Below are 23928 nucleotides of genomic sequence, written 5' to 3' on the forward strand. Positions count from 1 at the left end.
CTTACCCTGTGTGTTTTCAAATTTGTAAAATTTCACCTGTTGTGCGGATCGCTAAATAACTCCTCGTGTGTTTTATTATATTTTATTAAATTGGTGTCAATTAATAAAGGAGTGATAGTACTAATTCGTGGTATTACCCAAAAATCGCCATCTATTTTGATTTTGGAAATATTTGGCAATTTGTGCTTAAGTGTCCTATCTTCCCCCATTGTACTATACTAAAATTATTTCCGCCCGGGCACGAACCGGGTACCTTTCGCGTGTTAGGCGAACGTTATAACCACTACACTATACGGAAACTGTTAGAAACAGTAAGCATTTTGAACCAGGCGACCTTTCGCACGTTCGCAGTACACGCAAAAGTTCCCCGGTTCACCAACAGATCAAAACACCTATAGGTTCAGTTTTCTGTTGGATATCAAATTTGTAATTACCGGGTTAGATTGACGCGAAAAAATTCTGATAGGTATTCAAAATCAAATGGGAATCACGAAAGAATATCAACTACTTGAACCTCCCACTCCAGTTGCTGGCGATGCCTTTGTTGCGTGGCGCAACGTGATTGGTTCCTTGAATCCACGTCATAATGACGACACACTTTTCGTCACGCTTCAAATGTTCGAACGTTGGTCACGTCAGCACCGTTGCAGGTTAGCAGTGACCATTTTGCATTTTTACTTATAAATTCAAAAATTTACCACTTATTACGTGGACTGGGGAAGACAATACCCGTAAGCACATATTGCCCAATATTTATAAATACTTGACCGTTTTTGGGCGATACCACGAATTAGTATACTATCACACCATTTCAAAATTAGGACACTTTTTTTAAATTAACAATGATTTTAAACTGTCCTGTCTTATCCTGTGTGTTTTCGAATTTGTAAAATGTCACCTCCTGTGCAAATCGCTAAATACCTCCTTGTGTGTTTTATTATATTTTTTGAATTGTTGTTGTCAAATAATAAAGAAATGCATATTATTAATTCGTGGTAACATCCAAAAACCGACATCTTTTTTAATTTTGGAAATATTTGGCACTATCACCATGTGCTTAAGTGTCTCATCTTCCCCCACTGTACAATATACATATATAGTTTTTAAAACCTGCCTAAGATTTTCTTGCCTAAGAACACGCCTGCAATTGTTTCAACTTTATCGAGCATTACCGCTTTCTCTTCCCAAAAGGCTCTAATTTTACAACTTCACGGCAATGAAACATGCAGTGCCTGTGAAAACAAGTAAAATTAAATTCCTTAATAAATCACTACCAGACAGATAAAAATACTTCAATCGCATACACACCATTTGATCTTCGACTTATATTTACCATTAGACTATGTAGAATTGTGGACTGTAGATTGATGCTGTAAGTTTTAAGGCTCAATTTGTTTTCGCGGTTGTAAACTTACACTGGATACGACGTTTCGAGTCGTAGTTAGGCAAGCTATGTTGGTACTTCCACGTTAGCGTATATAGCAAGAAAATGAATACTCTGCTTTCTATTTATAGGTTGTCTTATTAAAGTTTGAAACTTTAAACGGCCTACAAGTCGTGTTGGAGTTTAACATGCAAGGGGATTTTAACTTAGTTCTGGCTCTTTACCTAAATGATTTAAATTACTTAGATATCCGACTAATAGTGTAATTAGATACTGTTATGATCGAGGACACTTTGAGCAATTTTTAGTTTTAATAACCAATTCTAAATCTTGATCAGCGTGAACGAGTTTTACATTCCAGGGTTCACAACGAAAATGCGAAAAAGCGTTTAGATACAATGGGAGTATGAGCAGTAGTTAATTGCACAGAATGTGTAACGCCAAACGTATACCTCGAGTCTTTTTATTTAGCTGTGTCTGTTGCAACACGGATACATTTGTTTTGTGAATATAGTCGTTTTAACCTGACTACTTTCGTACTAACATTAAACCAATATCCCTTACCGAAGTAAATAAGCGTGATAAAATATATAGATTAATCGATGGGTTAAATTCTAATGTTAAACATAGTATTTAGTAACTAAGCTGCAATATGATTGTTTTCCAGAGCTTTATCCATAAACAGAAGGAAATAACTTTATACATGACTTTATATAGGGTATTTTAGTTATTTTCGAAGAATATTTGCTTACACCAGTGTAAGGAACGTATTTACATCCTGTCATTAATCATTAGTGAGCATGGAAACTTTCAGACATTGCGCAATTATTGCTTCGTTTCTGCTGCATTTCATTGCTCGCTGTTTAAAACGTATCTGCGTTTTCTGCAGGAAATGATTTGCTTTCAAATGTAGACTATATAGAATGTGCATTTGGGAATGTGGTATTTTTTCTATTTTTGGAGATTTATTATACTGAGAAAAGTATTAAGGCAGTAGTTTGTGTTTTGGTTTGTAGATGCTGCTCTGTTTTATATATACGCAATTGCATGATTTGTTTACGTTTAAATTTGTTTGCGTTAAAACTTGCGACTCGCACGCCATAGCAGCGTCGCAATTTTTCACGTATAAGTTTGGTCATCGCAAATTCGCGAACGAACCTTACTGACCTGCAGTGAAATATCCGACCAGCCATTTGTGACGTAATTTATCGTCAGAATATAATAATTACGAAGTATTACCGCATAAACACTGATTGTCGGCCAAAAACTTGTTTATAATTGCCTGCGACATTAGGGGTCTATTACAGCATAAATATGGGGTTTACTCCCGTGTAGCGTATTCAAATTGATTACATTTACCTTTGACCGTTAGGTGTATATATAGGAATGGGCGACATCTGTTATTATATAAACTGTTGGAGGGCCTTACAGTTCGAGGTCGCACGCCATGAAAAATGTTTAATTCGATGAATAATAGATTGAAATGTTGTATATGTATGTACTGTACAAAGTATTGGTTATTATGTTACTTGGCAGCTGTTTATACCACATACATTAACAATTTACAGTCAAAGGAGTCAGTTTACAATATATAGTAGTGGGAAAAGACAGGACACCTTTAGCACGTAATATACAAAAATCCTGATCGTGTTTAAACAATTAAAAAACGGTCTATACGGGTCGTGAGGACACGGTCCTATAATTCTTTCAATGTTTTTTTAGTTTACTACTTAATGGGACGAAAAAATAGAATGAAAGTTGTCCCATTTCGCCCCACTCCACTATATTTGTTTTCTTGTTTATGTCTGTGTCTAGATCGTTTATAGCTCATGTTGTCCGTATTGTGATGTAACAATGCAAGTCGGGCGCAAGTTCCACAGTGATGGCGATTGCGTCACTTCCGGAAGGCCCCGGCGCGTCTCCGACGTCACTTCCTCCTCTTCGCTGGACATCGGGTTGTTCCACCGAGCAATGAGCAGAAGAAAGACACTTGCTGAATTCGACAGCCCTCTCTCACTTGAATTTCCGACAGAAGATGATGAAGTATTTGGTGGTGATGTCACCGAGTCGCAAGGTGACGCTAGCAAGCAACGCAACTTGTCGCCACTTGAGAGATTCCACGCCATCGTGGTGCAAGCGAGGGCGAGAGAACGACAATTAAGTCTCGAGCGAATCGGGGAAGATTATGAGGCAATAATGGAAGAGGAAATCGTTTCAATATCACGTGATGGTGTAAGCAAGCCTGGCTTACGTAGGTCGAAATACTCCACGTCACAAGGAGAGGTCGGGCTGACGTTAAAGGGGGAAACGTAGGTTGAAATATCTCTTCCTTTCACTTCGTGGCGGAAGTTAGCTACCACGTGATTTCTCCTATTCATTATATTGACATAATAGTCCATTTTGTCGAACCAGTCATAGCGCAATCGATATTAATAGGCATTCAACATTATGCTAATTAATTAAAATCGGCTTATGCGGGCTGTTTGTTTTAAATCCGATCAATCGGCGTTTGGTGCAGCATTTGATGTCTAAGACGTGAATTAATCGTATGTTTTACATTCTCACCGAACTCCCTGACTGCCATCAATCAAGGTTTGCAAAACCAAATGGCAAAGTGAATCTTAAATCGTTTTGACTAAACGCAAACCTGCAAATCGACCGGTGCGTTTCAATGTACAACTTAAATAAGGCTTTTATTTTGCAATATCCAGCTATTGGTGTACAACCAAGTGACCTGGATCCGGCCGCAAATCTCATTCAATCTAACCTTCTAATCACATTAGGCGTTTCGATTTGTATATGACTTAATTGTATGTCGTATGTATTCAATCAGCGTTATAAAATATAGATATTTTTCATTTGTCGTATCATATTACTAATAATTATGTTTTGATTAAGTTGAATGAATATAGTAATGTAGGGGAAGATGGGACACTTTTGGCACATTATATGCGAATATCCTCGTGTTTTAAACAATTAACAATGGTCTGTGGGAGTCGTTAAGATACGGTTTTATAATTCTTTGAATGTTCTTTGGTTACTACCAAATGTGACGGCCAAATAAAATGAAAAGGTGTCCCATTTTCTTCCGTCCTACTATATGCTCATTACCAAGATTTAAATACTTCTTTTTGTTCATTAGGATCACCATCTATCCTGGATCTCAAAAGCAAAGCAACATCAGGTTAGAGCGATACAAGATTTATATTCATTAAATGCCATCCTGTGTTTTTCTCATTTATATCAGTTGTCTGTAACCGCTGTAGTGTACATAGGCACACATCACTGTAAGAACGACGCCAACACACGTGTATGTTAACGACTATATATCATCGTTCGTTTCAATATTTCAGCAGAAAATGCAAACCTCACATTACAATGATTGTTTTATTCAACAAATCAATACAGATAGATTACGGGATAACTTGAGCTTTAAAATATAGTGTTTTATTAGTGTTGTAAAATGACCCTATGTAATTACAGTTATACAGTGTGTTACTATAACATTGTTATAGACGATGTTATATAGGCTTCCTGGTCAATTATATGTTTTATATATTTTATACATGAGCTAACGTTAGCCTTTGTTGTCATTATAAAAAGGAATTTTCAGCGACCAATCACAGAAATCGCTCAATATAGGATGCCTTATATGTTTGTAGTCGTCATATACGTTAGAAACATTTAATAGCTTTATAAATATATATATTTGGGTGGGGGAAGACGGGACACCTTTAGCACATAGTAACCAAATATTCTGATCGTGTTTTAAACAATTAACAACGGTCTATGGAAGTCGTGAAGATACGGTTTTATAATTCCTTAAATGTTTTTTGTTTACTACCAAATGAGACAAAAAAATAGAATGAAGAGTATCCCATTTCCCCCACCCTACTATAATTGCCTGTCGATAAGTTCTAATGGTACGCTGTTTTGTTGATAGAAAAATTAATTTCTTAACAGAAACACAGAGTTAAAGCTTTGTTAAACACATTGGAAATTGTACGTTTGTGTGTGATAATGAAAATTATACAGCAAAATAGTTCGAAAAAATATAACAAGATAGTTCCAAGTATTCCTCAATGGAATTAAATACACAGAGATATCGCGGCCAATGACGCAATTGACATATATGGCTTCTTTGCTGTGGTTGAGTAAATATGTTTCACAGCCATGAGCGATTCTCGGCGGTGGTTGATTTCAAACGTATTCGGTGATTAAAATTATAAACGGGGGAAGGCGTCGCAATTTCTCGCGGTTGCAAGACATGTTTTATTTATGCGGGTGAAAAGCAAATTGTGCATCTCTGGGGAAATTTGGTCGCGGGGTTATCAATTTTAAAACAAAATCGAAGCACGCAGCGACGAATGACGCTTTTATTATACCGGTTGCTGAGCCCGCCGTTCATCGCATCTGCGTGTGGCCTTTGTTCATGCGGTCGTTATAGTATATATCGGTGATTAGGCGTATGGTCCACTTCATTATTTGCAGGCATTGCGGAAATACAGTGCGTCTAATCTGCGCATAGAGCAGCAGTTTTTTATTGTTTGTATTAGGTCAGGGTTCCGCATTGGGGGTCAATGTTTATTATTAGATCGTCCACACAGCAGCGTTCAGTTCAGCTGTGCGCCTGAACCCGAAATCGTAAACTTAGTTTAGTTGTTTTGCACAGACGGAGACGCGACTGTAAACAAGCGCCCGTTCTCTCGTGTTGCGCAGCGTCGTGAACAGAATAGTCGCGCCCATGTTAACAAACTTGAGTCTTCTGTTTAGCGGCACGTCCCTGATATTAGCTCAGCCTGAACGCTACGCATCTCGTCAGCGAAAGATATCGATTCTTGAACCTTCTTTCTTCCCAGAGAGACAGTTTCGAATTTACTTACACCTCCACGCTTAATCGACCTGTTATTCCATCAGAAACAATGCTGAGATAAAGAGCATATATACCCAGGCGTTATATATATATATAAGGTTGCTTAATATAGGTTATAAATAACTGTGAAACCACTATTTAGCTTTAAAGGTATAACTTATGCCTGTTCAACGATTCATAAATGACGTTTTGAATTCTGGTTTGTTTATGAAGTATAGTAATACTGTTGTGCTTGCAAACCAATAGCTTGGCAAACTGGAAAGTAGAGAAGGATTCGCCTCCTCCAAAAGTTGTTGAGAAAGCAAGGACACCTACGCCGGAACCACCGAAGCCCCCGACACCACCTGCACCGAAACCAAAGACGCCCAGCCCCCCAGTGTCAGGTAAGTGTGTACTTTCGCGTTTAATGACATGGAATAATTTTTCTCGAACCGTTTAAACGAAGAGAATTGATCAACCAACACAATTCGTTATATAATGTAGATTAGGGAAGACTGGACACCTTTTTATTATGTTTTCGCGTCTTTTTAATAGTAAACAAACAACATTCAAAGAATTATAAAACCGTATCCTTACTACTGCCCGTTGTGTATTGTTTAAAACACGATCACGTTATTTGGATAGTATGTGCTGAAGGTGTCCCGTCTTCTCCCAACCTATTATATAGTGCCAAACGAACAAAACAAAAAATCGTAAAATCCCAAAGGAAAGAACCACAGACCGCACTGGCTTAAAGGCAATTGTAATTGATCACACAAGAAGGTAGAAAAGCTAACGAGTAGGCATGTCTATTACGCGGTCTCCCACGCGAAGTGCAGAACGTTGGATTTAGATATTTAAGCGACTTGGTTGTGGATTCTGTAGGTTTGTAAATATTTTGATACAGATAGTAGGGTGGGGGAGATATGTCACCTTTTTATTCTATTTTCTCGTCGCATGTGGTAGTAAACAAAAAATATTCAAAGAACTATATTCCATATCCTTATAGAACCCCCATAGACCGTTGTTAATTGTTTAAAACACGATCAGGGTATTTAAATATTATGTGCTAGACTATACACAATACTGAGTGGCATGTGCAAAAAAATAATAGAACGGTTATAATTAATAAGCAAAAAAAGTGAGTTTCAAATCCTAATACAATTGTACATCTAAAACTGGTCGTTTCGTTTAATTGGTTTACGTACCAAAATTGTGCATACCTTTATCCGCTATGGCCATTGGAAAATCCTATAACTTGATGTATCTGTAAATTCTTTTCCCATGTTATCTTTATAGGTTTTTAATCACATGATGCCTGGCAATTTTCGTTGCTTCAATGCATGCGATTACATTCCATTAAGTACGGTGTCATACGGTTAAGTTGTTTGCATATATTTTACGTTGATCATTGATCAGCTTATCGATTTTGCTGTCAAGCCGACAAATTGTGTTGCACTTCCCAATACGCCCTAATATGCGTAGACCGCTATATATGTCAGCCATAAACGACCCATTTAGTCAATGTACCGTGCATATCATACTTGATTACAAAGATGCGCCAATTATATATTTAGATGGGAGAGATAGGATACTTTTCATTCTATCTTCTCGTCCCATTTGGTAGTAAACAAAGAACATGCAAAGAATTATAAAACCACATCTTCATGACTCCATAGACCGTTGTTAATTATTTAAAATACGAAGATATTTGGATACTATGTGCTAAGGTGTCCCATCTTCCCCCACAATACTATATTCTGTGGTTTATAGTAGTTGCAATTTATTGAGATCTTTCTCTCACAGAGCCACCGTTCGAATACGAGTATATAGCTGGGCACGAGGCCAGTGTTGGAGGCAACTCTCCCATGACGTTGTCACACAAATCAGGTGTTTATTTTACGATTCTAATGAATAGCGAAGTTTGACGTGCGAGTTAACGGAATATGTTTTTTGCGCAGACGATATTGAAGGCATTGAGACTATCGTAGGCCCAAGTCGTCCGATGTCGCCAGAGAGTCCAAATGCCGTCATGGAAAATCCGACACCGTCTTCATCGCAACCAAACGATCCAAGTAAAAACTTAATTTTTAAAATTATGTTGAAGTCGTCAAAGTTTAGAATTATCCAAATTGCCATATACTTCTCGTAAAAAAATAAGCTTTGAAAGTTAATTTATTACATGTCTAATAAATAGACTGTGGCCCAATGGACATATAAATACTTCACTGTAACTGCATTTTAAGCAATCAAGTTATTTTTGTTAAACCTAAAAAATGCATTGCAAACATAATGATCACTGTTTGATCACAATGGTAGGCACTATAGGCGACTTAATTAGATATATTTTCAACTAATCGATAGAATTCTATGAGTAGGGCTTTGTATTGAATATTAACAAATATTTTCTCATGATTACAATCGATCCCGGCGCTAGCCCTCTGTCGATCTCTTCCGAGTCGAGCAAAGCACGTATCTATATTTACCTTCGCCGTCGATCGCAGGTAAACGGCGCAAAAAAACGGTGAGAAGTGTATTTCGCATGGGATTGTTTCTGTCGAGGAAAAATAAGAGGAAACCTGCTCTTTCCCCGGATGCAGGACCAACTGATGAACCAACCTTTAATCCAGGTGTGTTCAAATGACGTCACACTGCTTTTACGTCATGTATCTTGTAATCGTTTGGAAAATGGACTATATATCTTGACATATTAATAATAATAATACAATAAAAACTGTTTTTGTCTCTTCGATTACAGAAACGAAGAATTAAAAATAATTTAAACGAAAGGACAGGATATAGCGACAAAACAACAGTTGTTAAAACACGCTTACAGTTAAAAACATATTTCATTTAGCTAAAAGAAAAGAAAATAAGCGTGGTCGCTACACTAGAACATTGTGAGAGTAACATTTATTCAAATTAGACACTTCACACACGTTATCGTACAAACACACACCAGTAATGATGTGAATACTAACTCATTATAAACACGATGTCCGGAAATTGATCATTTGTCAACGTGGAGTTAACGCAGTTTCATTTCAGCTCCACGACGCCACCCAATGGTCCAACGTCGCCAATCACGTCTCGAAATGAACGAACCGATCGAAGATATTTTTTCAGATGTCAAATTTGAAACCATCGAAAAGATCGAAGAAAGTTCTTCCCCGAACGCCGAGTACGATTCTGACGTCATTGAAGATCCTGATGTAGTAGTGATGACGTCATTGCTTGAAAAGCAAGCGAGTTTCCCTAGTGATGAAGCTGCAGGAAGGGATTTCGTTAAATTCGATGACGTCACCACCGATAACGTCACAACCCCTTCCTCCAATCAGGATCACGAGCATTGGGATGATCTGACGTAACAATACAAGCACTGTGACGCAACGATTAGAAACTGTCCGATGTCTTTGTGTGAAATATATTTTATGATTTATGTTTTATCCCAAATTTGAAATATGATGTCTTTTATAACAAACGTTGGCATTGTAGACAATTAGTAGAATTCAGATATAAAAGTGTTGTATAAAATATTGAACTTTTGCATTTGTTTGGTTCTCACGTTAATTCGATCATATAATATAACTGATATAACTATGAACTAAATTCTCTGTACATTGACTTTTTTTCTTAAATGCTCGTGTCTGAATGCACCTTCCTAAACAAATCCCATCGCTTATATTCGTATACTTTAAATTGTTTGACTCGGCTAACTTGGCCTCAAACCCACGCTTGGTAGATTTCCGAGCTTTACAGCTCGTGAGGCCGAACGTCGCAAGCTTGTGCACGCTCTTGAAAGAGTTGGCCCACAGCAGCTTCCCATATTAAACACAATGCAGGAATTCCGACTCGTGATACCGAGAATCGTTATGTGTTGTGACTTACTCACGTTGTGAACATGCAACGATGTGTAACGGTTGGCCGAATGAATTAAAACGTCTCGGTTTAACCTGTAAACCATCATCAGGCGCTTGGCAAGCAGTTTATAATCGAAGCTCACAGCAATTTCCACTTCGAATTAATGTTTTGTTTACTCAGAACAATATCATGACAAGAGCTTTGGTATTCTGTCATTTTGCGAAAGTGTTCATCCTAGGCAGTGGCGATTATGCACGGGTTTTATTGGCGTGGTTTCATGGGTGCGTAGAATTAGGAGCAAATAAGAACGTTTTGCATACAACGTGATATGGCATAGGTTTTAAAGAAGTCAGGCCTAAACAGTTTGAATTGTTTTATAGCTTGCTTCATGACAGTAGAGCGTGAGCGGACTAGGCGTTTAACAAGATTTTCGTAGAAACACAATAGTGAGGATAAATTCGTGTTTTAGAATGTTAGAATTTACAAAAAAGAATATCAGTTATGAGGTTTTATCTGCCGAAAATCGAGGAAACTTGCTTCGTACAGAAGACAACGTTGCGAGCACGATAACGACACAGGTGGCCTCGAGATACCAACACGGAGTTACAGTTATCTCCGGTTGTTATCGTGTTCTAGCGCGCCTTTAGCCATTAAAGTAAAGAACAAACAAGCGGTATCATTTTTTATCTGGCTCGAAAAGCGCTGGATCTTCACTTGTATAAAAAGGCGGCTCGAATAGGTGCAAAATCATTTAAGTTTTTGACACACCTACGGTGCACAAGGTTCTAAGTTATTTAAGTTTCTCAAAAGTGAAACCTAAGTTCGTTACTATTTAAGCCATATTGTGATGGCTTTTTCGGAAGTCCAGTATCCCGCACAGCACTGTGCTGTCGGCGGGCAACAGTTTCAGGGAAGTCTTCAATATTTTGGCTCAATGGCCCCGAACTATGCGGGGATGAGTCAGCAGCACAAGCAATGGCCGACCAACCAAGATTTCAACGCGAACGAAAATTACCAATCTCACAACTTCATGCAACAGATTCAACCTCGGCCTTCGCCAAATGGCCAAAACCAGATGTGGAACGCCAACCAGCGGTGTGATGCTAACGTGTACAACCCACACCATTTGGCGCCAATGATCAATAATGCATCTTACCCGCAACAGCACGGGTTTAACCGACAGAGGGTAAACAGCGCTGCTAGCGATGGGTGTCCTACTCCTCAGCCCAACCACTGGATGGCAGCACAGCAAAGCCCCACGATGTGGTCACCATCTGGAATGAGTGATCCGTCCAGATCTCGCCAGCCAAGGTAAGCATAGTAATACGATTTTTTGTTTGTAACAACTCGTTTGAAGATCTATAAAGCATAGAACTAACATTAGCTTGTTTCAGTTTTATAAATTGGAACCAAAAGTCCCATTTTTTTTACTAACGTTAGTTTCCTGTTTCACAGTCTCAGCGATGGCGGCCAACTTACTCCGGACAACTTTTATCAAACACAAAACCATCAATACCAGATAAACCAGCAGCAGAGGAGTAACCATCCGTATCAACCAAACTATCATGTTGGTCCTCCTGGTGTGAGTGGTTCATATATGAGGACGCTCTCACCAACTTCTTCCAACCCCAACTCGCCCCCATTACTTCCAATGCTGACGTCACACTCGATGCAACCGAATCCGATTATGATGTCACACAGGCAACCATCACAGCCAGTGAACGTGAGTGATATGTCGTACCCAAAAATTCACTCAGAACGTTTAACAGAATCGTGTAGTGTAGTCTAATCGCAAACTAGCTCTTAAGCGATTATTTGGTGATGTTTTTTTATTGTAACAACATCTATTTAGAATCAAATCCAAACACCCATTGGTCCATCGACATCAAAAGTTAGTGGGAGCGACTGGGAATTGGAATGCATGGGAGTTAAAATCAAACTGGCAAGCGCAGAATTATGGAAACACTTTGAGAATGTCACAACTGAAATGGTGATCAGTAAACATGGCAGGTGTGTATGGTATGCTGAAACCAGACGTGGCTTTCTAAGACCAGAACTTCCTTAATTACAAGTTAGTTTAATGACCAAAGCAATTAGTTACAGTCAAATTTTTATTAAGACTATATTTCATCTAACGGTTCTCAAAATACTTATTAATCTCCTGAATCTTGGTTCGGTGGGTTTTAGTTTAATTTAATCCCTGCGATGTATATGAACAGTTATGCTTAATGTTTGCACTTAACTTGTTTCGACAGGCCATAATTTTAATTTAAATAATTTTTAATTTTGAAAGTAAATTTAAATTAATTTTATTTTTAGGAGAATGTTTCCGGTTCTGGAATATGACGTCAGCGGTTTGAATCCAGGAAAACTTTATAACTTCTTTGTTGATTTTGTTCTGGCTAACGACTACGTATGGAAATACATGTAAGTTATACCTATCTCGTGATGTTTGAAGGTTAATTATAAAATACTATTCTGAAGTTGTAGTTTATAAATAATGTTTCTTTCAGGGACCAGAAATGGCAAGCTACCGGTTTAGCTTCAGCTGAGGAACCAGGATTCCACCCTGGTCAACGTGTTTACATTCACCACGAATCCCCAGCACTTGGCGACTTCTGGAACAAAAAGGGAGCTGGGTTTGGGAAGATGAAACTGAGCAATCATCTTCACGATGAAAAGGAAAAGGTAAGATTTTGGGAAAAAAAAAAAGATTTAAAAAATAGGGCGATTTTATTATTTTTCCTCAGAACTCAGTTCCCCAGAACTAAAGTCTTGTATATATAAAATTTTGAAACCGATTTTTTTTTTCAGATAATCACACTCCGAACATTACACAAATACCAACCTCGCCTTCACATCGTTGAAGTGGATCACAGGAACCCAACTTTACAATCCAATCTTCGAACTTTCGTTCTTCCTAAAACAACCTTTATGACTGTTACACTTTATCATGATACAGATGTAAGTTTCGATAATGTGTAATTTGCACTTGCAAAGTTCTAATAGCATTCTTGTTCGAAAGCAAAACGAAACTACATATAGTAGGGTGGGGTCAGACGATCCTGTAGGGGGATGACGGGACACTTTTATCACATAATATCTAAACATCCTTATTATGTTTATACAATTAACAGCGGTCTGTATGCATCTACGGGCCTATAATGTTCTTTGTTAACTACCATTGAAGGAAAAAAGAATAAAAAAGGTGTCTAATATTACACCTCCATACCATATAAGATTTTTACTAATTAACATCTTACTGATGATAGGTTGCACAGTTGAAAATCAATTTGAATCCTTTTGCGAGATCATTTAGAAGTTCGTGGTAAGTATACATGACAATAGATATTCTTTTTCTGTAAAACTTACGAATCTCTAACATTAAAATTATACTTTGCAGCCCAAAACCGGTCGACGCTGGAAATTCATCTTCCAACTCCTCTTCAATGTCGCAAACGTCATCACCACTGACGTCATCAGATGACGCCGACACGTCGGCCATTCCAGAATGGACCGAAACAGACCCAGTAGGCCACAATCCGAGCCTGATCGTTAAAATTGAGAATCCAGTCCAAGGCATCGATATTGAAAAGGCGAAAAAGTTTTTAAATAAACAACTTAGTGTGATGTCACAATTGGTACAAAAAAGCGAGGAGCTTGAACGCAACTCATCCTTAAACAGTAAGTCAACAAATATTAGGGTGGGGGAAGATGGTACACTTTTTAATCTATTTTCTCGTCCCATTTGGTAGTAAACAAAGAACATTTAAAGGATTATAAAACTGTGCCCTCACGACTCCCATATACCGTTAGAAAATGTTTAAACACGGTCAGAATAAGTAAAATATATAGAGGGTGGAAAAGACAGGACACCTTTAAAACATAATATTTAAATAACCTGATCGTATTTTAAACAATTAAAACAGTCTATAAGAGTCTGGAGGATATGGTTTTAGAATTATTTGTAAATCTTCCTTGTTTACTATAAAATGGGACGCAAAAATAGAAGGGAAAGATGCCCCATCTCCCCCCACTCTACAATATCTTTAATTTCATATAATTAAGAATTAAAAAGGTGGAGCTAAGCTGCCCAATTTCGTTAAACTAACTTTTATTTTTTGTTGCAGAAAACCAAGAAGCAAAACCTCGTCAAGTGATCGAAATACCAGACCCCAACAATGACGAAGCACCCGGGGAGTCTTTGGAGGAGTTGTTGAAGCCACAAACAGTTCATCATTTCCCCCCACAGTCGTCAGAAATAAAACCACTTTCTGAGAATAAGAAAAATCCCACCAGTACAGCAACTTCGTTGGTGAGTAATTACTTGATATAGTTAAGGTGGGAGGGGAGGGACATCTTCATTTTATGTTCTCGTGTTCACGTCTTTTCATTTTATGTTTGAAGAAGATTCCAAGAATTATAAAACCATATCCTCCCGACTCCCACAGATCTTTGTTAAATGTTTAAAACACGATCAGGATATTTGGATATTGGATACTATTGGATAAAGAACATTAAAAGAATTATAAAACTGTTTTCTTGCCACTCTCATAGATCATTGTTGATTGTTTAAAACAGGATCAGAATGTTTAGATAGTATTTGCTAAAGGTGTCCCATTTTCCCACTTTACTATAAATTAAAAATCATAAAGTTGTTCTGAATCGTTCGTATTCGGAGATTAGGGGTTAAACAAAAAAATAATTGCAGTACTTATTAGATCGACTAAATATAACATATTCCGAATTAATTTCAGGCGGATTACCAACTGCTCAATGTAGATAGATGCTTTCCACCTAATGCTGTAGCGCCACCAAGCGAAGCTTTGCCGTTCGACCCCAATCAATTAAGACAGCGCCACCAAAAAGAACAAGGTACGTCATTGTGCAATCGCGGGAAACGAATTTTCATTTGATTTTAACGAAATATTTGCAAGATCACTTGTATTTCGTAACATTATAATCTAGATTATTTTTTTCTCTTTGGTATAACCCAACATTATTATGCAAGTGTTTTAATTCATAAAGTAAAGTATTTTGATTCATTAACAGGACAAAGCGAGAACCTTCCAACTTTTTTCGATTGTACATACTACCGTGAACAAGCCGGTGCTTCAAAGATTAATCTTGAAACCAAACAAGGTTTATACAACAAATTACATAATACTAAAATATTCATCTTATGCGCCAAATATGTTCAGAGATTAACTGAAATACTTTGCAGACCCCTCCTCCACAAATACGCCTCATCTTCCAGTTATTTACGTTCCTTCCTCAACCAACCACCAACCTACTTCAAATGACGTCATTACAGTTGCGTCACCGTCTCAGGCGCCAACTATTACGTCACAATCCACACCTATAACCCACGCTTCCCCCACTCGAAGTGAGGGCACGTTGTTTCCTACTTTACCTACATTATCACCGAACTGCCTCCGAGACATGCTGCTCGGTGAAGTCTCGGCAGAAAATTTCGCGTCGTCATCATCGAAACGAAAGCATCATGACGATGAGGATGAAGACGATGATGACGTCTTCTTTAACTCACCTGGTGATTTTGATTTTCTTTCTGCACAGCCAAATAAGCGTGGTTGTTATTATGGTGCTTAAATCGCTAACGTTTAACAGCTACTTTCAATCGTACCTAAAGTTCAAACTGTGCCTTTTACTTCTTGTTGCTTGTTTCATTTTAACAAGATATGTATTTTTTGAAATGTGATTTTATTTCCGCGTCAAATAAACCCAGTATAATAATACATCATTATCTAGTTCTAATTTCCTTGCGAATTAGTTTGTATTTGCCGGACGTGCGCGTTTACAAATTAATGATGGTAACATCTATGTTAGCAGGTCTTTACGTCTGTATTTAATCGAGGTTCCATTTGAAGCTAAGAAAATAGCGCCTTTTGTTCATATAACTCATGATTTTTATTCATCTATTCAAAAATCATAGCGAAGGTTATTTTATTTTAAAAACTAAGAGAAGGAAATAAACGGCTGAACAACAGTTGTTGAAACATTCTATGAATAAAAAACGTCCCAATTAAAAGCATGGCTGTTGCCCCCACGGTTGTTTTAAACAATAGTGCTTATTCAATCAAACCACACATGTATAATTTTGTAGCTAATTTATTTTTAATTTAATATCTAATATATATGGTAGGGTGGGGTAAGACAGGACACATTTACCACATATTATCCAAATATCCTGATCGTGTTTCAAACAATTAACAGTATATATGGGAGTCGTGAGGATACGGTTTTATAAATTAGAATGTTCTTTACTACGAAATGTAACGAGAAAATAAAATGAAAAGTTCTCCCCCAACCCTATATATATATATATATATTTTTTTTTTTTAGTACGAGGACGTATTCAAGTTTAGAAATAGTCAAAACATGTATTTTTCGATTGGAAATTCCCTAAAGTTCTGTTTGTATGCAGTACATATTCCGTTTAATTAAAACTAGAAACAGAAAAATTGTATAAAAGTATTGTAGATATTGCGGCGGTCGTCTCATCGTAACCTCTGCTATTATTTCCCATGTTTTCCAACAACAGCCACTCGTGCTGACGCAAAGCAATCTAAAGAAGAGGGCGGAGCATTAGTATGGGCTTTCAAAGTCGTCTTCAGATTACCTATTCGAATCGTATTGTGAAAATAAACGAGTGCTGATTTCATACCTGTCCATTTAAATCCTATTCTAATAAGACACATATGAGGAGCATTTGTAAGTGAAACAGGTTGACGTAAACGAATTACTTGTTCTTTGCATTCGTTTTAATGGAAATATTTCGTTTTATTGTTAGGATTTTATTTCAAAGAGGTTACTACAGTTGATTAAAAATACTTTTGTTATGAATTTTAAATAGATAAATTTATAACCCATTCAAACATTAAGGAGATACTGTAAAGTGGAAAGCATTACCGGTATGTATTTGAGTTTTACATTTCATAGAATACCTATTTACAAAATCGCATCAATGTTTTTTCTCTTTATTTGATGTCTCTAATAGCTTCACAGGAGAGGTTGATCGGAGTTGTGCCTTCATCCAAAATGATGGAGGTGTTTTGTATCTACATTTATAAACGTTTTGTAAATATTAATGGCAATATAAATCACGTGTATACATTAAAGACATCATATCAGCGACAGCACAGGAAGCTGCAGTTAATAGTTAAATTATTTTAAATATATTGGGCCTTTTAATCCGAAACTAGCTTTTCACAAATGAATGCACAACGTTGGCTGTAGTTTATGAATAGTGGATCAAGCAACCAATGTTTAACCGTTTTTTTCCTGAACAAGATTGTTATTGCTACAACTCAATCGCAATGTATGGTTGTCATTAACATACAGAAGAACACACAGTACGTGGTATGTCAGCAACAAAATACGTGGTATGTCAGAAAAAAAACAGAAGAACACAAAATACGTGGTATGTCACCAACAAAATACGTGGTACGTCAGAAAAAAGCAAAAGATCAAAAAAAAACGTGGTATATGTCAGCAACAAAATACGTGGTATGTCAGCAACAAAATACGTGGTATGTCAGAAATATTACAGCGGATTAAATTGTTCTCTCGGTCGTTTTACCGACGTGTACTCGAAAATAATAAAGTAAAGGGTGGTTTGTAGTTGGAATTAACTATCAAAAGTGTCCCGAAACTGTTACATTACATTTATTCACCGTATAGCTAAAACCTTGAGCACTTTTCGTATTCTCAACAACACGTGATAGACAGCACTCAACCTATACTATAAAGAACTTCTAACATATCAAGAATAATCTAACAAATAATCTTAACAGATATTCATTTCACAAATTAAACAATGCGTATAATACATTTATACCCTTATGGTCAAAAGACCGTTGACCAGTGTAAGGTTACATGTAATTAATACTTAAACAATTTACTTTATTTTAACCCATATAAGAGTATTAATAGATATGAAATTGCTATCATTGAAATGATGTGGTAGAATTATATCAAGGTTTAGTTGTGGAAATTGTGTTTTAAACAATAAAATTAAGATAATAAACTGTTAATTATTATCAAAATACTTTTTTAACTTTTGTAATAATTTAGCTTCCACACTCAATCGCAGCATAAAACATTCGATCTAAATTCTATTATACACAACGAAGTTATGTGCTTACATCTGAAAGTAAAATCTTACACAACCGCGTAGTTGAGTTACAAAGTAAGAAGTGGACAATGAAATGTTCTCTTTGCTTTGTTGTTCATTCGAGAAACGGTATTGAAAGCGTAAAACAAGTCTGTTTTGGGCATACGTTTAACTGAGCATTGAAAAAACAAACTAAGCTAGTTTCCGAATTTTGGAAAACTTGTTTATGCCGACAGGTGTATTGTAAAAAAATTTACCCGTTAAACATTTTCGAAATTGTTTTGATAAGAAGCATAATGAAGGCAACCAGATTAGAATTAAAGTAAGGAAAATAATATTGTAGAATGTGTTATATGTTTTGGTATACTGTGTCATTTATTAGGTGTGTATTTTAGCATACACGTAGGTTGGGGTAAAACGGCCCGCGTTTTTTTATTATGCCATAAGGCAATAAACAAAGAAAATATCTGGAATTATATATAAATGTATCCTTACGACTTTAAAACAGCATTGTCAGTTTTAAAAACTCAGTTTGAAATATGGGATTTCATCTGCTTACGGTATCCGTCCTAAATATATTATCTTACAGTTATTTCCATCTTACGCGGTACTAAATTTTTAATTTAATTGTTTTATGGTTTTCTGTCATACGAGTCTACATTTTAAATTCGTTTTTGGTTTATTTTTAATACTGTGTGAACACACGGCTATTTGTACTACATGCCGACTAACAGGCAAACGTATTGGAAGTCTCTGATGTTTCCTTGTTCGTGCAAAACATCACAAATCTTGTCAAACAACAACGGATAAGGCATTTGTGTTTTACAAACGAATTGTTTTTCTTATACATATGACGCGTACGTGTAGTGTCGCTGTTATAAGCCTATAAGCCTTGAAATTCTTTCAAACATACCGTATCTCACATAATCCTGTTTTTCTTTGCGGCTTTGGATGTCAAAATATTTTTTATACACCGACTTATCCTTGAATTTGAATTTGTGAATAAATAAGAAATCTGTCGTCGTACATGTGTTCGCACTGTAAACAAGTTTATGTTGTTTTTTCTATAATTGTCATAATAGTGATGTATAGCAAGGGCTGTGGTGGATTGTTGATACACCGGGTAGAATTACATTCTAACAATGGTCGCTACGGCGTTCACTGAAAATTGAGACTTCACCGTAAGCGCGTTACCAACTCTACTATTGTACCGATGTACCGATTAAAAACCGTGATGATATAATCGCTTAAAAGACCTGCGACTGGTCTTTATGGGCGCTGTAGGTAATATCTGAAGTTCTTACACGTATAGTAGGATATAGGGGAAGATGGGACACTTATCATTCTATTTTTTTGCCCCATTGGTTAGTAAACAAAGAACATTCAAAGAGTTATAAAAGCGTATTCTAACGAATCCCATACATCGTTGTTGGTTGTTTAAAACACGATTAGGATATTTGAATATTATGTGCCCAACACGTTACTGTATTATTTTTTAAAGAAAATAATCACAGGCACGAACAAATGTTGCTATATTTTAATTTTAAATTCGTTCAAATTTGAGTCTTACAAGTTGCTTGTTTTATAGGATTGACCTTGGTCCTAGCGTGGTTGGTCAACCGAGCATACAAGGTAGTCACGCTTCGAAGCACAAAAGTCCCTACGTCATACGAAATACAAAACCACGTGCCAAAACCACTGGAGCATTAACTCGCGAATCTAACTTCAATGCAATGGCGAAAAACTCAAAATCTAAACCAAAGGAGGACGAGGGAGGAGAACGGGAGAAGAGAAAGACTCGGATTCCGAAAACCGCCGAAGATCTTCCGAAACCTATCATACGAAATAAGAACACGCCGCCAAATAAATCCAGAGTGATGATAAAAGAAGAAACATCTCCAAACAAGATGTCTCCCAGTCACAACGCAACAGCAATTCCAATACCAACACCGTTACGAGGAGACGTGGATAGTCCTCTAAAACCGTACAAGTAAATAAGCACATAATTATTAATATTAAACAAACTTAGGCCGCCATCCCTTTTTTACGAGCAATATTTTGAAGACATTTTCAAACTCATACCGTTTTCGTCCAGTAACTTAATCTATGCTGTTGCATCGTAACAGTGTCCGGTGCCTTCGCAAAGTGGTAAGCGTGCAAGCGTTTAGCCACTCGACCACAACGACTACTGTTTGAACCATGAATTAATTTCGTAATGGTTCCGAGTCAAGATCATCATTTAATACATTTATCATAAAAATTAAGAAAAGAACGTTGCCGACATAATTTGAAGCTGCGCGGGCAGAGCTCAACAGATTTTTACTCTGCCGCCGGTTCAACGCTCTTATCGCTGCTACCATTGTGGGCGTATGTGTCTTTGGGCAAGACACTTAATGGGAATTAATCCAACCCTGTGGTCGTTAATGGGTTGTTTTTATCAGCCACACATAACAAAAATGAAAAAAGGTAAAAATAATCCACTCGTAATTAAGCTGGCACGATGTGTATAAAACACAACCGCGTAGTTGAGTTACAAAGTAAGAAGAACACCCGTGTTTAATCACTGACGTAAGTTAAATTCATTCATTCACCGTTATTTTAGATTCCGCAGCGGTGCATTACGTAGTTCTATGCTTCGCCTGACTACTCCTGGAACGGCCCAATTTCCCTCCAGACCAGAAACACAAAAAGCAATTGACGGACACGCTGGAATGAAGGCATTAAAAGAACTGTTTGGTGCGATCGGAATGGGAACCAGGATGTTGGAATTCAAAGACATGCTCGAGGTTGGTGTGGCTTCTGCACTAGTGTTTAAGATTTATACATATTGGATAAATATGCAGTATAGCCCATACAAGCTTACAGCTATGTCTGTTTGACAACTTTGTCTGTTTGATAACTATATATATATAGTGGGGTGGGGGAAGATGGGACACCTTTAGCACAAAATATATAAATATCCTGATCGTGTTTTAAACAAATAACAACGGTCTATGAAAGTCGCGAGGACAAGGTTTTATAATTCTTTGAATGTTTTTTGTTTACTACCAAAATGTACGAGAAAATAGATTGAAAAGGTGTCCCATCTTTCCCCATCCCACTATACTGTTATTCGTAATTTAAAGAGCAATTCAATCCTGACGCTTCTTGTACAGTTACAGGCTATTAAATGTTATTGGCCTGTACTATAGCAAATACACTATCGAGGTGCTAACGTATAAGAAACACATTTATCTTCATGTTATATATAGTAGGGTGGGGAAAGATGGGACACCTAAAAATTATTAAACCGTATGCTCACGAATCTCATAGACAGTTGTTAATTGTTTAAAACATGATCAGGATATTTGGATATTATGTGCTAAAGGTGTCCCATCTTTCTCCACCCTACTATATGTAATATATAACATTACTGTTATTGCTAATTTAGAGAATTCAATCCCGATACTTCTTGTATATTAGTTACAGGCTCGTTAAATGTCATTTGTCTATATTATATAGCAAATATAGACTACAAGGTGCTAACGTATAAGAAACATATTTAGAAAAATATTGTACACAAATCTACGTAACTCTTAGGTAGTGTCGTGTTTTACTCAAAATATGTTTTCGCTTTGGGTAGTTGTGAAATTTACCCAATTAAATGAAAAAAAGTTGTTATACATGTTATACATTAAACGCACCTAACTATATTTTAACGTCCTCGGCAGGTAAAGGTAGCTGTTGGTATGGGAGCCCATATCTCAAGACTTGCACTTGAAGATCTCAACACATTCGAAAAAGTGATTGAAGAGTTATCTATGTTGTGGAAGATCAACCGGATGGACTTGGACTTACTTGAACATCTTCTTACCAAGATCGGGATGTTGGAACGTTTTACTCCAGACCTTGATAAATACAAAAACATGGTTGGATATTCGGAGCTTGCGGCCTCCACTGAAAGAGAAGTAACCACGATAATTGGATCACTTCACAATTTATTGCAAGGTTTATTATACTACATAAGCTTATTTTATATTTTGGAGATTCTCGTCCTATTTGGTAGTAAACAAGGAACATTCAAATAATTAAAAAACCGCATCCTCACGACTCCCATATAGACCGTTATTAAGCGTTTAAAACATATTAGGGAAATCTAGATATTATGTTCTAAAGGTGTCCCATCTTCCTCCACCTTACTATATATTGCATTGTGGTGTTTGTCAACATTTCTTTGTTGATTAGATGCGTGTTTATTGTCTAACTAATAAACAATCCGACTTTCTGCTACGCGACAACAGCAAAAATGTTAAAATTCGCTTTGTAGCTTATTTTCGAACAAACTATATACAGTATAAGTGCGTTGCTACCAGGCATATCTTAAATCCAAAATGGCTTCTCTAGCAAATTTGTTTGTTTTTTTGCTTTAACAAAATTCTGAATTTATAGACTCTGAAGAATCCAGCGGAACATATACTACGATCTGCTTTTTGCATTATGGTGACGTCTACAGTTTCAATCGAGAGAAACTATTCTGCATGAAAAACGACTTAAGTCATCTTCTAGCAATCCACCCAACTCAAGTAAATGATTAAACACATTAACAACATTCGAAGCTAAGATTGGTTCAAAAGCGCTAGTAATATTTCTTTTATAAATTTATACCGTCTCGTGTACCCGCATAAATTTTACTCCCTATATGGTTAATTCGTGTTGATATCATAACATATAGTAGGGGGGGGATAGGACCCCTTTTTATTCTATTTTCTCGTCTCATTAGTAGTAAATAAAGAACATTTAAAGAAAATCGTACCACCGCGACTTTCATAGACCGTTGTTTTGTTTAAAACACGATCAGGATAACAAAATATTATGTGCTAAAGGTGTCCCATCCTTCCCCACCCCACTATACATTCCCTTAGTCCTATTTTATTGACTTCAATTAATCCTATGACTGTTCCACCAAGTTTCGTCACCATAGTCAAATATTGATCACAATTCCCATTTTTAGATTATTTACTTCGCGAAAGTGTCTGCAAACAACAATGGTTACGTCACAGCTTTCCAGATGCCATGTTCCATCAGCAAAAAACTTGTTGTGTTCGCGAAAAAGAACCATGACGTTCTCATGTCCCTTGGTATGAAAGGAATACAAGTAACAGGTTGGTTCACTTCAATTATAATTCAAACGAATAAGATTGTCGTGTTTTGTTTTTTGTTTTTTTTTTTTCTCTAAGTTTAGCTAATTCTTTCGCCAACTTGTTTCGAAATAATTTAAACTTGCAACAAACAGAAAAAAGTTTTCGCAATATTACAATGGTGTTACTTATTCCGAAAGTATGCATTCTCTACTGTGAGGAAAGATAGGACACCTTAGGCACATAATATCCAAGTATCCTATTTTGAACAATTAACAACAGTCTATTTATTGAGCCAGGAGAATACGGTTTTATAATTATTTGAATGTTTTTTGTTTACTACCAAATGGAACGAGAAAATAGAGTGCAAAAGTGTCCCATCTTCCCCCAGCCTACTCGTACATAATTGTACCTAAACATACATGAAGACAAAGATTTTGGTACTATGCCCCGTTAAACTGTCTCAATGAATGAATGAATGAATGTAACTTACTTTATCCTCGCGTGGCCGGAAAACGACAGTCGTTATCACACGGGTTTAACACCTCGTGCCAGCTTACGAGTTACCATGTATATTGCT

The 23928-nt window shown here is 36.8% G+C and overlaps 3 protein-coding genes across 5 annotated transcripts in view; all 3 read left to right on the forward strand.

The window, feature by feature from the left end:
* Positions 1–10202, forward strand: part of LOC100180884 (serine/arginine repetitive matrix protein 1-like) — a 17841-nt gene extending 7639 nt beyond the window's left edge. Inside the window, exons 5-11 of one of the 2 annotated variants that reach the window (XM_026833983.1) lie at positions 467–650; positions 4527–4568; positions 6504–6640; positions 8043–8126; positions 8198–8311; positions 8741–8866; positions 9285–10202. In XM_026833983.1, coding sequence (XP_026689784.1) covers positions 467–650; positions 4527–4568; positions 6504–6640; positions 8043–8126; positions 8198–8311; positions 8741–8866; positions 9285–9604 — 1007 coding nt within the window. In that variant the 3' untranslated portion in view covers positions 9605–10202. Of the gene's footprint in view, positions 1–466; positions 651–3129; positions 3694–4526; positions 4569–6503; positions 6641–8042; positions 8127–8197; positions 8312–8740; positions 8867–9284 lie in introns of those variants that run through there. The other variant, XM_002128089.5, reaches the window with a different exon arrangement.
* A 673-nt stretch (positions 10203–10875) lies between these two features.
* On the forward strand, positions 10876–15857 carry mT (T-box transcription factor Ci-mT). The gene is given in 12 exon segments (NM_001032417.1): positions 10876–11408; positions 11553–11820; positions 11950–12107; positions 12417–12524; positions 12611–12785; positions 12912–13061; positions 13370–13425; positions 13501–13781; positions 14228–14412; positions 14855–14972; positions 15150–15239; positions 15322–15857. Coding segments are annotated over 12 exon segments (2439 nt in total). The 5' UTR covers positions 10876–10944; the 3' UTR covers positions 15708–15857.
* Positions 15858–16906: 1049 nt separating this feature from the next.
* Positions 16907–23461, forward strand: LOC104265504. Of its 2 annotated transcripts, none has more exons than XM_026833727.1 (6): positions 16907–17029; positions 19820–20221; positions 20834–21017; positions 21942–22218; positions 22660–22793; positions 23222–23461. In XM_026833727.1, exons 2-6 carry the CDS (start codon positions 19965–19967, stop codon positions 23444–23446), a joined length of 1077 nt encoding a protein of 358 aa, XP_026689528.1. In that variant the 5' UTR covers positions 16907–17029; positions 19820–19964; the 3' UTR covers positions 23447–23461. The 2 variants fall into 2 exon arrangements, with proteins under 2 accessions (XP_026689528.1, XP_026689527.1); XM_026833726.1 differs by lacking the exon at positions 16907–17029 and adding an exon at positions 18362–18553.
* The last annotated feature ends 467 nt before the right edge of the window (positions 23462–23928 follow it).

The sequence above is a fragment of the Ciona intestinalis genome, chromosome 3 (genome assembly GCF_000224145.3).
Source record: "Ciona intestinalis chromosome 3, KH, whole genome shotgun sequence".
Lineage (NCBI taxonomy): Eukaryota > Metazoa > Chordata > Ascidiacea > Phlebobranchia > Cionidae > Ciona > Ciona intestinalis.